The 19,952-nt window shown below is 36.7% G+C and overlaps 2 protein-coding genes across 4 annotated transcripts; both read left to right on the top strand.

The window, feature by feature from the left end:
• The first annotated feature begins 876 nt into the window (after window positions 1–876).
• Window positions 877–13,951, top strand: castor1 (cytosolic arginine sensor for mTORC1 subunit 1). Of its 2 annotated transcripts, none has more exons than XM_088410400.1 (9): window positions 877–1,114; window positions 5,026–5,096; window positions 6,431–6,624; window positions 6,691–6,826; window positions 8,262–8,382; window positions 8,675–8,791; window positions 9,819–9,901; window positions 9,981–10,075; window positions 13,561–13,951. In XM_088410400.1, the coding sequence occupies exons 1-9, from the start codon at window positions 915–917 to the stop codon at window positions 13,630–13,632; spliced, it is 1,089 nt and encodes a 362-aa protein (XP_088266526.1). In that variant the 5' UTR covers window positions 877–914; the 3' UTR covers window positions 13,633–13,951. The 2 variants fall into 2 exon arrangements, with proteins under 2 accessions (XP_088266526.1, XP_088266519.1); XM_088410393.1 differs by having other exon boundaries at window positions 8,259–8,382.
• Window positions 13,634–19,716, top strand: LOC148429072 (uncharacterized). Of its 2 annotated transcripts, none has more exons than XM_088410530.1 (3): window positions 13,634–13,758; window positions 17,212–17,348; window positions 18,318–19,716. In XM_088410530.1, the coding sequence occupies exons 2-3, from the start codon at window positions 17,223–17,225 to the stop codon at window positions 18,786–18,788; spliced, it is 597 nt and encodes a 198-aa protein (XP_088266656.1). In that variant the 5' UTR covers window positions 13,634–13,758; window positions 17,212–17,222; the 3' UTR covers window positions 18,789–19,716. The 2 variants fall into 2 exon arrangements, with proteins under 2 accessions (XP_088266656.1, XP_088266646.1); XM_088410520.1 differs by lacking the exon at window positions 13,634–13,758 and adding an exon at window positions 15,678–16,097.
• The last annotated feature ends 236 nt before the right edge of the window (window positions 19,717–19,952 follow it).

Raw genomic sequence — 19,952 nt, 5'->3', positions numbered from 1 at the left:
TTAAGGTAATTATCACTTCGTTAATAGCAGACATTTTTAGACATTCCTTTAACCAAACACTTAAAAAAATATAAATGAATAAATTAGATTTAATGCATGGACTCTCAAAAAATGTAAAAATATATATTTGGCATTTAATTAGTTAATATGTTAAAGGGACACTGTCAGATTTAGACCGTTTTTCATTAAGTATGAATGTTATTATACATTTCAAAAACTTGCGGATAAATGTGTTCTTAACGCCCAACAGTATGTTTTAAATATAATCGTAGGTCTAGTTATCATTAAATTGTATTACATGGGAGGTGGCACTACTCCAGAGGTCGCCATGGCTGTTGTAGCTACAGACAGCAGAAGGAGAAGTGTTTATTGTTGCATTTATCATAATGCCCCTAAAGACTCATGCGGAAAAATTACACATACTCCTTTTAAAACTACTCAATAGTCATAACATTTGATCTTTAACTTGAACAGACTGAAATCTTTTTCATCTAATCTGCAATTTTGTGGAACACTGAATTGAAACACTTCAATCTGTAAAAATATAAAATGATCATAATATTTTTTTATTCTGTCACTGGTTGAAGTGAACAAGAATAGAAATGTGCATGTGAATTTTGGTGGCAGTTGCTGCCATTTACAGATGACAACAAAACGTGACAGATAAAGACAAAAAACACACACACACACCAGTTCTGTGTTTTTACTTCTGTGTTTTTATTGAGAAAGTGTAAACATCATTTTTACTTCCAGACCTATTACGTAAGTGCCAATGTTCAAACCTCTTGTTTTAAAACGGTCCTTTAACAAGTGCGCAAAATGCTACACTGTAGCTTTAAGAGTCGAAAAGTGGGCGTGTTTTGCTACTGAGCTCAATTGAATATGCACTAGTTGCGCGGGGCTGGGCTTGTCGGATGTTTTTTCGTCCCGTGCAAACCGAGTGCGAGTGTGCGCGCGTTAGGTGCTTGTGGTTAGCGTCGTGTGCTAACGAGCGTTTGGACATGGAGCTGCACATTTTGGACCACCGGCTGCGGGTCACCAGCATCACCAAGAGCGGCCTGGCGCACTTCACACACTCGCTGATCAAGTTGATATTCCTCCGCCGCCGGACACGGTAAGCACAAGATCTTTGATTTCCTCCACTCGGAACATGTTTTTGCAACTGGGAGAAATTACGTCAGTTTGCACATTTGGTGATGTTTTCGCTGCGTCATGTTCGCAATAGGAACAGCTTAGCTTGGGTCTAGGGATACACTACTGCGATGTAAATGTGGACTGCATCCGATAACGTCTTGTTTTTACAAGGCAACAATTGACTGTGCTGCGTTTAAAAAAACTAGGAAATTTGTAATCTGAATCAAGTCTCATCTTTTCCACGCCGCTGTATCGTCAAACAACGATGGTCAGGTTTTATTTAACTTTTAAGGCCTATTTTCCCCAGTAGATGAAACGTCGGTGGGCGAACTTTACGTTCTTGCTGGTGCTGACAGACTTAGTGTTATCCCGCCTTGATTTCAAAGGAAATTTCCTACCATCGCGTGTATGCGAAGGCAGCAGTTTAAGCATGCTGCACACCTGCATGGTATTCGAGGTCACGCCCATAGCCTCCAATTGGCTCTCCTGGGAGTTGAGCATAAAGGTAATCCAATCAAACGCGCTCGCTCATGATGATGCAATGAATGCGCATTCATTGTGGGGCTCACGGTTATCGCTTATGTACCAAGTTTTTGTTTTTTTTTGCTTATGTACCAAGTTACCAACTTACCAAAGTTCTGTGATGGACAGCGGTTTAGATTTACTCCATGTTTTTTTTTTTTTTTTTTTTTGATACCGGTATGGGTTGCTAACAATAACTCTCCCAAATCTGAAGACAAGAATGGTAAAAACAATTTGACACATTTTTTTTTAATTTGCAGTCTTTCAATGATTTGGTTAAACATTTTTTCTTTAATGTTAATATTTTAATGTGTAATTATTGTTTATGGTGCTGCCATTGCACCAGAATCTCTGTGTACACTATACACATTTGTTTTGTCTGTCACTGACAAAGTATATGTTACTGAATTCACATAACAAAAAGAGGACTGACTCCAAATCCCTCTTAAAATTGCTTCGTTAGGGTGAATTCCAATTTGCATTGATGAAAAACAAACTAAAAGATACTCACCAAACATTGCAGCTTTATTTATCTTGGGTGAGAATTTACATACATTTTGGTCTTGGTTGTGACCCTCAAAATTACTCATGAGTTCACCATCTTTATTATTTAAAGAAGTTAGGGGGGTTATATGTGCTATATTAGTTGAGCTAGACCACTAATAATCTATGCCTGGAGGTGAGATAGGTGAGAGATTTTTCCGGGATATTTACGTTTAAACTTTTTTTTCCAGAGTATGATGCCAAACATGGACTGAATTACACTTCATTCAGTATTTTTTTTTTTAAATGAGAAAACTATTGACAGTAGAGAGCTCAATGTTGTGTATTCAGGATTTTTCTTGGGGTCTGTTAGGAAGATTTTCAGAAATTTGCTGAAATGACACAGAATGACCCATGTATTGTTTTTCAAATGAGCCAAATGTTGCCCCAGTGTAGAAAAGCTGTTTATCTTTTTGTTGCGTTTTTTCATGGTCCCCTTTTCGGGCCCCTCTTCCATTCATTAGCAAGGAACTCCCAGAGGCTGCATGCCAATACAGTGGAAAGCAAAGCATGTAGTGTTTGTGGTATTCTGGGATAAATGGTCTCTTAGTGCTCGGTGCCAGTTTTGGACAAAAGTGTCTGGAAGCCTGCAGGAAGTGGAAAGCCACCAGAATGTGTATGTTAGATATCAGCTGCTAGGGCAAAGCAAAACATGGAACAAAACTTAAGGGCAAATGAAAGGAAGTGATGAATTGTGTTAAAAATGAAATGATGATGCGCATATTTTGATAATTTTCAAACGATTGCCGTGGGAACAAATGCAGTGTGCTTTAAAATTACCTACAGCTGAAGTTTACAAGTGATGCATTCCATAACTATACAAAAGTGAAAATACATGATAGAAACCGTGTAAAATTATAATTCGTGAAAAAAATTTTTTTACATCACTGCTGTTTATCACTGTCAAGAAATAGTTGAAACTAGGGCTGCAGGATTATAGCCAAAATAATAATCACAATTATTTTGGTCAATATTGAAATCACGGTTATTAATCACGATTATTCATCATGTTTGGTCAAACATGTCTTTTTATTTCCCTTTTTTTAAAACAAGCAGCATATAAACAAGGCTCGAAGGCTTGATGCTTACAAAGAATAATAATAGACTAAAATAAATAAACAATTCATGGAAAATGGCACACGAGGCAACACAGCTAACTTACTTGCTGAGTGCAAACAATGAAATGAAATGCAAATAAATGCTTTACATAGCAGGTAACAGAGGAGATGTATGCATTTTGTTAAAATTATTCTGTATCAGGAAAGTTCTTAATTGAGGCTGAAAAATGACCCAGGCTCTCCTTTTAGATTTACATTTGCACTTTAGATTGTTATTTTGTTGCAGTTTTCTCAGTAAAAAGAGCACATTTGGAAAACAAGAACATTTATACTAGGCAATATTTTATATTACAAATTTTGCACAAGTCTTTTCTTGTTCTCGTGAACTCAATCTCCCTAATGACAACATTCTATGTATTTCGGACTATTCCGCACCGTTATATAAGCTGCAGCAGCAAAAATTGAGCACAATATTTAACACCCAGCAACTGTACCTAATGCTGTAACGCAGCTATCTGATATTTGTATGATCTGTACTGCTCATGTTGTGCAAGTGCAGTTGTTCCATTTCCTGTTGGGTAGTTATCATCACACTTGGACCAAGAGGAAAGTCAAGCATCACCAGGAAGTAGCTACCACAGTCGCTCAGTCGTGTGTTGTTTGTCCCGTCGCACGCGCGGTGGCGGCGGCGAGAATTACCGGGCTTTGCCGAGTCAGCAGCCGATCGGGCTGTGCGGGAACAGGCGGCGTTCTTTCATCTCCGGGAGAGAGAAAAAAAAAAGTCAACAACAGATGTTTTCTTTTGGCCGTTTCCAGCGTCAAAGCTCGCAACAATTCGTGGATATCCCTTCTCCTTTGCCGCTTCGCCCAGATACGCCTACAGGCTATTGTTTTCACAGTCGTCATTCACTTTTCTCCCGCTGTATCGCGATGCAGCAGTCGCGCCCTATCACGCATTGATGAGCAATCGTTTTGTTTCGGATTTTACAGTGCAGTTGAGCCTTACATAGTTGCAGTTTGGCGGCGCATGCATCAGTTAATTATTGACAAATATACTGTCAAAATATCCCAGTGGCGGCCTGCCAAATTATGGATGTACTGTATGTGCAAATATTATGGGTGGGGTGTCTTAATTCATTGATTGGATTAGGGTCAAACGAAACATAAAAGTTATAGAAAAGGCAAAATATTGGCTCATCAGAGCAGCGAAAAGTCAAATCAAGATCCCCATTTTTTCAAAATAAAAAATTAGGGTTTTCAAAGTGTTAACTTGAGATTGCATTTTATAATCCGTTGAAAACCAAAAAAACAAATTTACTCCATTGTAGTTATTTCTTGTGGTAGCTGAATTTCGAAATTAAAAGGTTGCACAGATTTGGTAGTTTTGTTCAGAAGTTTTATTTTAACAGGAAAAAATATGAAATGATCAAAGACAGCTGTTACAACTCTCTTTGAAACCAAATGTTTTTTTTTTGATCATTTAAAGTGTATTAAAACATTTACTGAAGTAAATATGCGTTATAAGCTTCATAAGAAAGTTGCTGAAAAATACAATTAACTCATTCAATCCCAAAGACTTAATTTCACGTTTTTATTTATTTATTTTATTTTTTGAAGAGGCCAGATGTTCAATCTCAGGTACTTATTTATGTATTTTTTTCAAATCTTTTCAAGATTTAGATGAAAGAAGATAATGCAATGTCTGTGTGTTTGCATAACAAATTGTTATTGGCGATCTTTAATTAAAAAAAAAAAATCCTGCTTTCAGATGCAAGTTCTTCAGTATGACTGAGACCCCTGAAAACTACACGGTCGTGTTGGATGAGGAGGGCTTCAAAGGTACATGTGTGTATTGTATGTTATCGGAATTCAGTTATTGAGTAATAAAAGATTTATATTAGCATTGAAACCATGTATGATTTTAATAATCCAACTATCCGTCATATTTGATATTTGATTAATTCATCTGGGCCTGTCACTATCGAATGTTTTTCAAATCTATTATGCCATCGATTATTCCATCAAAACGAGGAATTGCCCCCCCCCCCCCCCAAAAAAAAAAACATTAAACATATTTTTTTTTTTTTCATAATTTACTAAGGCTAAATGGGAATTTCTGTGCCAATATAACTTGTCATTCTTATACTGTACTGTGTCTACTCATTTGCCCAGTCTCAAAATTTGCCCATGCTAATTTGTTAGCAGCCACAATTAGCATTAGTGCGTTTGCAATGAACAACAAACACTAACTAACATATAGTTCACATTTTTTTTAAGTCGACCAATTTGGACTTTATCCTACCTACCCTTAAGTATAACATAATTATTCGCCACCACAATTATATATATATATATATAAATATATATATATATATATATATATATATATATATATATATATATATATATTATTTATTTATTTATTTATCTGCAGCTCAAAAACAATGCCTCACATTACCTACTCTTCACAAAAGTTGTTGTATAAAGCGAATGTATTTGTTTATATATGTCAAATCTTTTCCTTGTTTACATTTATAAGAAACAATCTGATGTGCACATTTTATTTATTTATTTTTGGGTCAACTTATCAGTGAACTGTGTATTTAAAAGAGAATTTCACTACACTGCTGAAATTAATGGCCCATGTTTGTTTTTTTGTTTTTTTTAAATGCTTTTTTCCCCAACCCTTGGGTGTTCGGGGATTTTGGAAGGGTCATAACTTTGTTGAATATAAATATATATGTACTTTCAACCCCTCAAAATGTTCATTTTTTTTTCTGGTGGTTATGTACAAAAATTGTAAAAATGTGATAATAGCAAAAGTAACAACGGTGTACATTTATATATTTATGAACTTAAAATAGGAATAATATTGAAAGTTGTCATGTTTTGAAAATGTATGCAATATTTTAGCCTCATAGTGTTTTTTTTTATGCTTTTCCTTTGATATCACACATGAAAAAGCTCGAGTTGGATCAAAATTTCCCCCAGGGGTTAATCTTAACTACCTCAGCTAAAATTGTCTCCTGGGTTCTCAATCGAACAACTCATGCAGAAGTATGATATTATAGGTTATTAATCAAATATATTAGAAGAAGTAAAACAAAAAGGGTATGGAGTACAGTAATAATTCATGGCGAGTCTGTGATGACTGCTGTGAATTTTGCGGGCAGAATTGGAGGCCTCATCACAGCTACAGGTAGAGAGCTCGGTGTGGCTACCGCTCAACGTGCTCTCCGACGCCAACGCCTCGCTCAACTCGCAGACGGTGGGCGTCACCAAGATCGCCGAGTCGGTTATTGCGCCGCTTGCTCGCCAGCACGTCTCCGTCTTCATGCTGTCCACCTATCAGACCGACTTCATCCTGGTCAGTATGCACTCGTGCCACCAAACTGCTATTTGCACAATTAAAACGTCAGCTGGTTTTATACAGGTGAGAGAGAAGGACCTTCCGGTGGTGGTGTGCACTCTGGAGGAGGAGTTTAACATCTTCCGCGAAGTTGGAGGGGAGTCGATTCTCGTTCGGGGCCACGATGTTGCCAACGGCCTCCACAAGAACGGCAAAGAGGGTGAGGGTGCTCATATTATTATTATTATTATTTTTTTTAATGTCAGCTAACATTGCACAAAATAAATGTCATCTTGATGGCCCTGCGTGTGAACAAGGATGGACTCAAACGTTGGGTCAGTCTGTTAATTCTTTTCTTGAAACCAACACGAACACCACTAATGGCTAAATGACAAATGGAGAACATAAACAGGAAATACGGTGCGGCCTTCCAGATTAAAAGCAGTTATTTCAAAGTAAGATGACGCAGATAAGTAAACAATACAAACTGGAGCGCTTGAAGAGTTCTTAACACAGGATAAATCTAATCTTAATTCCCCTGTTTGTGAACACAAATGGATTCAGACGTTGGTTTGGTCTGCTTGCTTCTTTTAATGAAAATAATATGGTGCAACCATGGCTGACAAAAGCTGATTGATTTCAGATGTAATAAATAGTTTGTGGCTCCCACTGTTGTATTATCCATGGAAACCGGGTCAAAATGGATTTTTCAATGTTAAAGTTTGCCCGCTCCTGGTATACATCATCAATAAAATTACTAATTTTTGGTCCTTTAACATTTCATTCAGTAAAGATAATTTATTGGCAGGACATTTGAGTGTTTTTTTTTTCAGTTTTCTTTTGTCTTTTCTTATGTTTTAATATGGTTCTTTTTGAGGAAAAAAGGCAAAAAAACCCAGCCAATTTTATCTATTCATTAATTCATTTCCCCAATCTAGCCCTACAACACCACATTGTACAAGATGTATGGCAGATCAATTGAATTGGCCAGCCGATTAATCAGTTTATAAGTATGAAAATCAAACCCTGCTCCTGTGGCCCCGTTTCAACGTTGTATATTTAACCTCAGCCTAAGCATGATAAAAAATCATTTTTATTTACGGGTTTGTTATATTTTCATTTGCTTTGTTTTCTTTTCTGTTTGTTTTTTTTTTCAACTTAAAGGTGCATTCAAGAATTTTACATTTATAAACACATACTGTGTTTTCCACCCTATAATTGCTCAAGCTAAGTCTTGATGTGTACAAAGAGCACTGAGATGGTCACAGAAACAACCACAACAAGCCTATTTAGGCATTTAGAGTAGTCCGAACTCAGGTCACCTACTCAAATTCCGCATTCCAAAAAGTTGTGAAGTTGAATTTATTGACCGCTATCAAGGCACGCAGTTTACCAAACTTGCAGTTACGCGTAAGCCCTGAGGATGTCGTTGTTTAGCAAGGAATTTGCTACATCCCCAATGCATCTTTCAAAATGACAAAGAATGTATGTTACACAGATTGGCAGCAAGCCACTCGGAATCTGACTGTGCCTCAAGTTTAAGGGCTTGACAAAGACAGCGTTCCAAAGATTGAATTATGTTGGCAAATTTGAGCCACAATGAAAGGAAAGTTGACCGTTTGACCAACCGTCACCTCCTAATTTGTTTACAGCAGTGCAGCCCACCCTTCACCCGGTGCTCATCCCCCAGAACCGCTTTTGCATCATGTCCCTGGACCCGGACACGTTGCCCTCCATCGCTACCACACTCATTGACGTGCTCTTCTACTCCGGCAGGTGAGGCTCATGGACTGTAGTGCCGCTTTGAGAACACAAGATAGCGCTGTTGCTTTTGTTTTTGCAACGGGACACGAATAGCCCAACGAAATGACTTTTGATGTTTTACAGGCTACCTGAAGCTTTTTTTTTTTAAATTTATGTTAACACAACTCCCAAATTCCATGTCGGAAGTAAAATATCTGACTTCCTGTGTCTTTTCACGCTAGGCACCCAATTTCATGCTGCGAAGTGAAAATGGTCAATTAACATGGTGGAAGAACGATAAAAAGGCCGTTTTGTGTTTGCCTAGCCCCAAAGAAGATGAGGCATCTTCTACCAGCGCAGACTTGGAGCGGATCAAGTTCTTCTCCTTCTCGCTCATTGATGGTTACGTCTCGCTCGTCATGGATGTGGACACTCAAAGACAGTAAGCGTGGTCATTGCTGTCATGGTCTCATCGGCAACACGGACGTGAGGTTCATTGACTAAGTGTGTTTTATGCGTTTTTTCGAGGGTGGTTCTAAAATTTAAAATCTAAATTAGCTCTAGCGCTAACCACCAGAATGTATTGATGAGGACTGAGCTGTATAAAAAGAACCAGTGAGAGGTTTATTGAAGACTTCAAGTTTTTTGGTGTTGAAAAAGCACAAAATTCTCTTTGAAGTTGGCATCGGTTTAATTTATTATTCTCTGCGCCATTGATTTATTACCAATTTATTTATTAATGTATTATTCCCATCTGTCATGCATGCCGGTTTGTGGCAGTCCACTCACAGAACAACAATAATTTTCGCGTTATATTGTCATTTTTAAGACTTTTTAAAAAAAAAAAAATTTAAACATGTTATTTGGGGTCAAAAGACTTAAAAGACACTTTTAACGAATAATACAGTTGAGGGAAAATGCTTTTTTAAAAGTCTTAATACGATTTGCAAGGTGTTTATGAATTGGTACAAAAGCTTAGAAACGTCTTAACTGCCTGAATAAATAAGAAATAAAAATTCAAATTAAAACAAATAGAAAATAAAAAATGTGTAATTTTTAATGTAAATGAATTTTTAATTTAAATTCATTTTTAATTTCCCAATGTAATTTGTTTACCATCTATGTATTTTTCTTTTTTATATATATTATTTTGGCTGTTCAAGTGAAATGTGAAAAATGGATTGATTAAACTTTTTTAAAGTAGAAAGGAAGTAATGTAAAGTTTTCAATAATGAATTGTCTTTAATGGTTTTGTTTGTGGGTTAATCATTTAGGTTTGTGTGTGTGTGTGTGTGTGGGGGGGGGGGGGGCAGGTTTTGCTTCCGCCTGCACCATTTCTGTCATCATTCGATAAATGACTGTTGATTGTTATGGTGTGAGTACTGCGGAATATATTATTGTACAGGAAGGGAATAAAAAATTAATTCTACTCCTAAACTTGTTATTGACGTTTCCGTAACACATCTCAGGTTCCCCGCCGACCTCCTCTTCACCAGCTCGTCCGGGGAACTGTGGAGGATGGTGCGTATCGGCGGACAACCGCTCGGCTTTGGTGAGCAATCCTTCTCTCGCCCGGTTACCCCTTTCAAGATGGCCTCCCGAGCGAGATGTATCATTGACTCCTCTTTTAGATGAGTGCGGCATTGTGGCGCAGATCTCACAGCCGCTGGCCGACGGCGACATCTCCGCCTATTACATCAGCACCTTCAGCTTCGACCACGCTCTGGTGAGTGGACGCCGTTATTCCAGCCGCAAGATGACCGCTGTCCTATCCTGATTGCATGTGACTCAAAAATCCAAGTCATTCTTTTATTTATGAAGTCCTTCCGCTTTGTCATCTAGGAGTGTCACATTTCCACGGTGTTGACTCAGCAGCAGGCAATGTGAAGAAATAAAAACAAAACTCGGTTGTATTTGGTGTTTATGAAAACACTCCCCCAAAAATCCAAATTATCTACGATGTAAAAAAAAAAAAAAAAAAGATTTGTTCACAACGTTCGGTGGACATGTGCAAAATCATTTACATCAGGCTTAAAGAGGGATCTTAGTTTTCTTTGAGGTTTACAAAAAAATGCGTATGTTTGGTGTGTTGTGTGTCAGAAAAATGTTTGTTGTCTTTGTTTACGAAATACTGTCATTCTCCGAATATTGGATGCATCTATCTAAAGAAGGCACACTTTATTTTAGGTCAAATTCATTTTTTTTTCTATAACTATATATTTTCTAAAACAATAGCAAAACAGATTGAATCTCATCTTTGTAAATTCTTCGTATCTTCTTATGTTCATATCCATAAATTATATATTTGTTGCCAGTTAAATGTGTTTCAGATTTACCACATTATAAGTGGTCGCTAAAAGCTGCATCAGTGTAACGTTGATTACTACACTGGAAGCAGTTGTTTCTTCCTTTCTTCGCGACGCGACTCAAGTTTATTTTGCCCTAAATACCCAAAGTTGCGCACCATCCGTGTTTTACAAAGTCTACAAAGTTTATGATTGTGTGTGTATATGGCAAAAAACACAATTAATAAATGATTCAAATGCAATACCTTTCCGTGTTCTCTAACCGGTGCACACAGTCCTCACACAAACTGTCCGTTTTAATAATATTCCTGTTGTGTGAACAAGGTTAGAGTCGGATGTTGGTTCAGTCTGCTCGCTTCTTTTATTGAAAGAAGCGCACAGTCCTCACACAAACTGTCCGTTTTAATAATATTCCTGTTGTGTGAACAAGGTTGGAGTCGGATGTTGGTTCAGTCTGCTCGCTTCTTTTATTGAAAATAATGGCATAACGACCTCAGCTAACACGAGCTGCTGACTTCCTCCCGCTAGCTCGTCCCGTTGCAAGTCAACTGTAATTATTGTAAGAATGCAGACGAAAAATTACAACTGTGCGTCAAAATTCGGCTTATGTGGCTCACAGATCAATCATCCTCTAATAGTGTCAAGTTAAAAAAAAAACTAATCTTTGTTGCCGTTTACAGTATATTAATTTTAGTTCATTGATTATAATGTTTTTGATCTGTGAAAAATGTGCACATGGTTGGTTGTGGACAAAATTGTTTTCATAGCAAGAATGTGTTTTATGTTTGTTGAAAGAAGTGTCTTTGATTCTAATGTAGACACACATTCTTCAAATTTCTGAGGCGGTATTCTTCAAAACTTTGAAAACAGGTGTGTTTATTGGACTTGTATCTTTGAAATTTACAAAAGATGTATGTTATTACTGACAACTAAATTGTCTGTGATGTTCGCGGAAATGCTTATGTTCAGTTTGGGCTTTTTTTTCTTGAATGATAAAAACAAACATTCATACATTTTCTTTTATTTTCCAACAACCAAATTAAAGTTAGTCATTGATTAAAAAAAAAAAGTATTCAAGACGAACTCATCTGTTTCCAAAGCAAAAAGAAATACATAATAGTTCTTACATTAAGTTACTTTTTAAGTTTTTTCAACAATAAATGTCAATTGAAACGTACAATGTCGTCGTTTACATAGATACAAAAAACCGCACGGTAAATGCATGTTTGACTGATTGCGTCTTGTGTTTATGCAAGATTCTTTTTTTTTTCCCGACTATTGCAAGTCTCAAGCGGCATGACGACAGGAAGCAAGGGTGTCGTGTGTATTTTTACCGCAGTGGGCTAATCTTGGTGCATTTAGCTGACGATCATAAACACAAATAATGACCCCACCCCCACCTACTTAGAAGCCGTTGTGGTTTTCCATCTGTTGCAAGAGCCAAGGTTGAAGAAAGTTGAGGTCGTTCCTCACCTACTACTCAAAAAAAAAAGTCAGAAAGTGGAAGCAATATATGAGCGTTCGTGAGTCACGTTATCTTGTCATCCACGATTGGAATTCAAATACAATCAGGAGTGAACTGCTCAACTGATTAGTCATTGGTATTTTTTTCATTCCACTGAAATAAAAGCGTGAACTGATGTGTTACGGTTGACCTTTGCGCATAATGTCTGTGTGTTTCCACTCGCACTTCTAACTAGGAAATGTCTGAAATTGAGATTTCTCAGCTTTTTTTCAGGAGGGATTCCCAAGCAAATCTGGCTTGCTAACGATGCCATTTTTGTCCTGAAAGTCACATAATTCAAGATCCCCAAACGGTAGCTTGGCCCTAATTAGTAACGACTGTATTTTGCAGACTATAAGCCGCACCTTTATGTAAGCCCAGCAGTAAAAATTGAGGAAAAAAAACAACCAATTTTTGTCGCTGATATGCCACATTGGACTATAAGACGCAGGTCATAGCATCAGATAAATCATACACACTTTAACACTTTAAATCATACACATATATATATATATATATATATATATATATATATATATATATATATATATATATATATAAAACCCCTTGATGTGTGTATATATATGTGTATATATGTGTGTGTATATATATATATATATATATATATAATGTGTGTATATATATGTGTATATATATACATGTGTATATATGTGTGTGTGTGTGTGTGTGTAGTTTACAAGTCACAAACCTTTAGACAAGGTTTAGTTAAATGTATCCACATTTTTTCAAATTTGAATACTATATTTTTAAAACTTTTTAAGCACAGTCATTCCAATTTTTTAGTTCTATTTCATAGTTTTTCCATAACTTGACACATTGAACAAATACAGACATTAGCAATCCGGTGGGTTGTCTTCCGGTCGATAATTTAAAAAATTAAAATTAAAAAAGCTGCACTGGACTATAAGGTGCAGGGCTCAAATCATGAGAAAAAAAAATTGTGGCTTGATTGTCGAAAAATATGGTACAAGGTATTAATAGCATTATTAATTTTATTTTATTTGTTAATTATATTTGTTAATTATATTATTTTAAAACTGAATTAAAAGTTAGCCAAAATTTGGACATTTTTATTTATTTGTTTTGCACAGAGAAAGCTTTCAAACCAGGTTTATCGTTTGCAAGAGGGTTATGGGGTTATGGGGTTCTCTTTTCATTGTTGCCTTTTGGAACATTTTGGAACAAGATATGCGGTTTCTAAAGGCTTAGGCTTTAAAGACTGTTAAGTAATTTGAACAAGGTTAGCTTTTCAAACTCGGGTTTCAAAAGACTTCATTGTCATTCTTCTTGAAAAGAAACAAATCTGAGGGTCTTTCAGAACAAACAAACAAAAAAGTGTATTTCTGTCTGCGTGTGTGTGTGTGTGTGTGTGTGTTCTAGGTCCCTGAGGAGGACATCGCTCGTGTGAGTGACGTGCTGCACAAACAGCGAACGGACCCTACGACCACCTGAGCCCCAGCCTCCCAAAGCCATCTTGGAAGACACACGTTTTTGCCGTTGCAACAATTGTCCACTTAATTTGTTTTTTTTTTTTTAAAGACACGGTCCTCTCAAAAATGCAGCCAACATCCTAAACAGGTGAGGCGAAGCATCTTTTAATGGGTCAGCATTTTGTAAAAATGTAAAGAAAAAAAAAACATTAATAGGTCAATAACTTGCTTTATTTGCACAAACTTTTGACTTTGGTGAATATCATGTGGAGAAGATTTTGTACTTAGCTTGACTTGCGCAACATAATGGTCATGAAAATAAAATGTGAGAAACCTTAAAAGATTGCGTAGTCTTGTTTCTTTTTGCCCCCCACAGTTATCAAAAACATTAAAAACTCAATTCCCCAAAAATGTAAGTAACAAAACACATAAATGGGAGGCAAAGCTACAAACATGGCGAAAAGAAACACAATTACAAGGACCCAAATAAAGGAAATTACCGTATGTATAGTACAGTGTATAATGTGAAAAATTATATCAACAATATCATAGACCAAGTTAAACTGTACTTTGAAACCCTAACTCTAGTTTTAAACCTCAATTTGAAACCCTAACCTAACTATTTTGAAACCCTAATTATAATTTGAAACTTTTTTTAAAACCTAGTTGTGAAGCCTGCATTGAAACGCTAGCCTTCGTTTAAAACCATAATTTGAAAGCTGAACCTTAGCTGGAAACCCTACTTTGAAATCTTACCCTATTTTGAAACCTACTAGGACATACTAATCTTAGTTTAAAACCGTATTTTAAAATCCTGATCTTAATTTAAAACTCTAATCTTGTTTGAAACACCACTAGAAAACACTAACATGTTATGAACCCTACTTTGAAATCCTAATGGTGGTTAAAAGCCTTATTTTGGAGCCCTAATCTTCGTTTGAAAGCCTACTTTGAAACCACCACCCTGGTCTGCAATCCTACTTTAAAACCATACTATTTATAACCATAGCCTTGGTTTGAAACCCTAATGCTCGTTGAAAACCCGACTTTGAAACCCAAACCCTACTTTCAAACTGTTCATCGAAAACCTGACACTAGTTTAAAAAGTTACTTTAAACCCCTCAGCGCTGGTTAAAACTGTACTTTCAAACTCTAACGTTAGTTACATTGAAATCCCTACCCTTCTTTGAAACCCTAATCAAAGTTGGAAACCCAACTTTGAAACCCTAACGCTAACTTGATACACTAACTTGAAACCACAACCATATTTGAAAAATCTACTTTGAAACCATAACCCTAGTTTAAAACCCTACTTTAAAATCTTAACCCTAATAGGAACCCTTATCTTAGCTTGAAACCCTACTTTGAGATCCTAAAACTAGCTTAAAACCTACTTTGAAACCTACATACTGAGACTTTAAAACCCTAAACCTGGTTTGAAACGCTAACACTAGTTGCAAACCTAACTTTAAAAACCCAATGCTAGTTTGAAACCATACCATAAAACACTAACCAAAGTTAGAAAGCCAACTATGAAACCCCAACAAAAGTTTGATACCCAAATTGAAAACAACAACCATACTTGAAAAACTTACTTTGAACCCTTAAATTGAGGTTAAAACCCCACATTGAACTTGAAACTCTCATTTAAAATCTTACATAGAACCCTACTTTGAAACTCTAGCAATAGTTGTAAACAATAATTGTAAACTCAATTTTGAAACCCTAACGCTAATTTCAACCCCAACCATAGTTGTAAAACCTACTTCAAGCACTAACCCAAGTTTGTAACCCTAACCCTGATTTGGTAAATATCTAACATCACTGAAACTCTAACCTAAGGTGAAAACTATGTGGAAAGATGTATATTAAAAAAGTTTGAGACATAAAAAAAATAAGACAACATTATTTTTATGTGCAAAATAAACACACACATGTACAGTAAAGACATTTTAAGTAACACTTTGAAATATAATAATGGCACTAACTAAATGGAAAATAGAAACAATTAGCGAACTACAAATGTGTAAAATCTGAAACTATTAATAGATATTGGAACATATTAAGAAATTGAGAAAAATGAGGCAAAATATAAAACATTTTTGAAATAAACGGCCAAATATGGCCAGACAACAAATACGAGGCGCGCGCAATTACTCAATGTTTGTCGTGAAGCTTGTCCTCCGCCAATCCTCTTCTGTGGGGACATCATGAGAAAAGCCAAAGAAAAAGTTGGGGGCATATTTTTAGATTTGCGAGTGAATTTGCGAGGGAGGCCGGACGCTGTTGATGTGTCAATGAAACCGACACGTGTTGCAAGGGAGAACTTTTCCGAGTGTGTCAGTTGTGGGAGTGTGCAGTCCAGTATGATGATGATGATTATGATAATGAAGGTATGAGGATTATATAAAAACGCAAAGCGCAAGTGAGGAGCAATATGAAGAACGGACGCGATGGCATCCACGCTCAAAACACTGCTGCACTCAGGTAATAACTGCAAATAGTTTTCGAAATATTTATTCAATTTATTCAGATTTACGTTGTCATCGTTTTACACTTTCTACATAGAAAAATATATATTGAACCTATTCAAACTTGAAATTTCCACTTTTTGCAAATTCCAACTTGAATTTTTACTTAAGTTTTCCAAAATTAATTAAAAAAAAATATATCGAATTTACTGACTTTGTTTTATTGGTCAAAATTTGGAAACAAAAATGTATTTATGCTTTTGCTGACAATTCACTGTTTGTTGTCAAAATTCAACGTGGTGCATACATGCCTCCCAGGAACCGGTAGCTTTTTGTCATTTTTTGCTTTTGGTAGAAATAGGTGACCCCCCCCCCTAAAAAAAAAACGTTTTCATGAAAATGTATTAAATTACATAAAAAGCACTATATTAGAAAAATAATAATACTGTGACTGTATTAGTTCAATTTTATGCTAATATGGCTTTTTTTCCAGACCCTAGAAAATGTAAAAAAAAACAACTGTATTCGACGTTTGATGTTTTTTATTGGTCATTTTTAGTCACATTTCTCAACACTTTGTTTTTAATCTTCCATTCTTGTACCATATTTTGCACATAGAAACACATGAATCCATGCCCTTCTATTTTTAAAAATACTTTTTATATGGGCTTGTTATATCTGAATGTTTTTCCGTGCAATAGTTTTTTTTTTTAAATTGAGCACAAGGAAACACATGAAATGACATTTTCGCAAAATGCGAGCAGCTATATGCCATCTCCCACATATTTTCTTATCTGTGATTTTTATGCCATTTTTATATACAAAAAGTATTCTTAGGCCCTTGATATGTACCGTGCGTATTTACATTTCAACGTAGATTATAATGAATATATTTCATAAAACTATTTCATAACACTGAGCTACATCCTGTATGTTTTTTTTTTTTCCCAAATGTGCACATTGTGCACAGGCATTTTACTCTTGTTCTATTTTGCACCATATTTGGCACATAAAAAGACAAAAAAACCTTTTGTTTTGTATGTGAATGAAATAAGTCATTGGTGTTGCAATTAGTATTGGATGGCCCCTAATGCTCAAGGCTTAAGAAACGTGTTTTCCCTTCTGCTCAGCATTGCTGGTGATGCTCGTGGCGCATCAATGCAGGCCGGTGCTCCTCGCGCCCATTTCGTGCAGTAGAGAATTCTCCATCCTCCAGAGAGTCATGTACACGCTCAGCTCTCAAACCAAGCACCTGCTCGATGAATATGTAAGTTTTTGCTTGGTCTTGCTTAGGACGAAAGATGTTTCCGGCCTTGTTTTTTTTTTTTTTTATCCAAATGTATGTCCGTCCTTCCGTCATTCTATCCCTCCATCATCTTAGCCTGCTTGTCCTCACAAGGCTTTCAAAATAACAGACCAAGTACTCAACTCGATAGTCACTAGTACTGATATCAATTACTAATGATTTTAATATAAATTGTACTTTTTTGGGGGTTGTAAATATAGCATTTTCCATCAAATATCATGAAATTAATGGCAATTTTCTCTTTTTCTAATCTGTAATTTCTACTTCATAATTGTAAAAAATGCCCCAATGAAGGGGCCCATATTAGTATTGATTATTTGAAATATGTTTTTATTTTTACCTCATCATTCAAAAGCAGGACATTTACTTCACCTTGAAAGTGCAGAAAATGCTCTAACATTTTTCAATCATTCACTTACTGGTTTAGTCAAACGTCACAAAATTGGCTAGAATATTGATTATGGCTTCCTAAAACAAACAAACAAACAAAAAAAACTACTGGTAGATATTTGCAAATTCTTCAAAGCAATGACACTGTAGTTTGCCTTTATAGAGGACTATAGAAATATGCAAATATCCACTGCTGAGAGGCTTAAATTTGGAGTATTTGGGCAACTATTGTCAGCCTATGTGGGGCAGTTGAGTGCTAGCATCTAGTGCTGCTAGCCACTAACATTGGAGCCATTGCTTGTTGCTGGCAACAGGACCGTTTATTGGAAAGTCATCAAAATAAGTATTTTTAAAGCTTCCTTAGCATGATACGCAATTGATCATGATTTCAGGACAACATCGTGTTGTTGACATTGTTGAGTCGTTGGCCGTCTCGCTTAGTTTAGCTTGACTTTTTCCCGACAGTGTACACAAAATGAACGTGTTTTGGACCCCCAATTTTACGGAACGCACCTATATCACTGCCCTTCTTCCCCACAGATGACCTTCCACGGACTGAAGGAACCGTTCCCTAATGCTTCCGAGTACACCATGAGAGGCTCCAACTTCTCCGAGCAGCTTCAGGACATTTACGCCTGGAGCGTGCGCTTCAGACTTCATATTGCCAAGGTGGAAGAGTACCAGATCGGAGTCTGGGGCAACCCGTACAAGGTCGATGAGCCTCTAAAGGAAGTCATAGGCGGTCTTTCCACCCAAGCGAACTTGTTGATGGACTTGGCTGAGCGGCTCTACCCAGAGATGGTGCTGACAACGCTGGAGCCTCCAGACCTGAACCATGATCACAATTGGGCCAAGAAGTTCTATGGCTGGAAAGTCATTTTAACCCTGAAAGGCTGGCTCACGGATGTCATCAAGGTCCTGATGGATAATCAAGGGCTGTGTGAAACCCCCCCACCAATGAGGCAAAGTGAAACTGAGAGATCTGGGTTGTTGAAGAACTACTGGGGGTAGTTTGCTGGATCCCAAAACCCAGCACAAGGAGAAAACTGGATCCAAAGCGAAAACTCTTTCACTGCTGTTCACTGTACTACACTTTTCTGAAAGCTTTCCAAGAAAATAGTTCTGCTCTAGTTGTGGGGGGGGAAACTATTTGATGCCAGGACTGAAACTGGCTTCTTCTAGTGTGTGTTCTGCTGAGTTTTGGTGGAAATAGACATTTGACCAGGGTCTAGTTCCAGAAGGTTGCCAGATATCATTTACTACGGGTGCAGACCTCCAAGCAGAAACAACATACAGAAGATAGCCAGTTAAAAATCAGCAATTCGTTTATTAGGTGCCATTTTTGGACCAAAGATCTTGAGGTATGACAAGGTCTGCACAGGTTGTGTGAAAACCTGGGGGTGAGTCAGCGCATGTAGAATTCAGCCCAAACCCCAGTATCCATTTATCCATGGAATATATACTTTCACGGCCAGTTCTGCGCAATAAGTCAAGTGTTGCAGTGAAGCTGAAAAACAAAACAAAAAGCTAGTCTGGTCAGAATTGGTAGTTTCACTGTCCAGGTTTTGAAAACACAGATTTCATAAGAAACTGGAGGGTATACTGGAGATCCACAAGGTAGTCTGATACATTTCACTGTGAATTTCTTTGTTATTTTTTTCTCCGAACTCATTTGCCCCTCAATGAGTCTTCCTTGGTCCATAGGCCAACACGCCAAAGACCTCTGCCAAGGCCCTGGAATCCAAATCCAAAGATTTATTCAGGTCCAAACTAATCCACAATACCTTTTGCACTTTCCTCTAACGAGGTGTTCTATAGTCACTTTTCAGTATTATGATTATTTAAATTGTCTTTTGTACTTATGTTATTGTTATATTTATTGTTATACATTCAAATACAGAGTTTATAAATAAAGTGTTGAGTTTTGTTGTTGCTTGTTGAAATAAAAACCATATTAAATACTCATGATTGGGGCACGTTTGAGTTGATTCCTTCATGGAAGTTAGTGGTTAGGGAATGTCTTTTTTTTTTTTTACTTTTTTCTAATCCTACCGAGTGAGTGAGTTTGGCGGAAAAATAAAAATTACAGTAACCTAGTGATGGTCATTAATCAAAGGAGCAAAAAGGCTGACAGCCTTTAGATATGTTTTCCTAATTAGGACATTTTGGTTTGTT

This window comes from Hippichthys cyanospilos, chromosome 1 (assembly GCF_059441005.1).
Source record: "Hippichthys cyanospilos isolate Australia breed blue-spotted pipefish chromosome 1, RoL_Hcya_1.0, whole genome shotgun sequence".
Lineage (NCBI taxonomy): Eukaryota > Metazoa > Chordata > Actinopteri > Syngnathiformes > Syngnathidae > Hippichthys > Hippichthys cyanospilos.
Note: the sequence above shows the minus strand (reverse complement) of the source record. Positions and strands in the feature narration are given on the sequence as shown.

Bases quoted from the DNA above. Each gene is read 5' to 3' on its own strand.
- castor1 (XM_088410393.1), top strand. From the start codon at position 915: ATGTTTTTTCGTCCCGTGCAAACCGAGTGCGAGTGTGCGCGCGTTAGG. The intron at 6,625-6,690 runs GTCAGTATGCAC...GGTTTTATACAG, and splicing joins ATCAGACCGACTTCATCCTG to GTGAGAGAGAAGGACCTTCC. The intron at 10,076-13,560 runs GTGAGTGGACGC...TGTGTGTTCTAG, and splicing joins TCAGCTTCGACCACGCTCTG to GTCCCTGAGGAGGACATCGC.
- LOC148429072 (XM_088410520.1), top strand. From the start codon at position 16,064: ATGGCATCCACGCTCAAAACACTGCTGCACTCAG. The intron at 16,098-17,211 runs GTAATAACTGCA...CCTTCTGCTCAG, and splicing joins CAAAACACTGCTGCACTCAG to CATTGCTGGTGATGCTCGTG. The intron at 17,349-18,317 runs GTAAGTTTTTGC...TCTTCCCCACAG, and splicing joins AGCACCTGCTCGATGAATAT to ATGACCTTCCACGGACTGAA.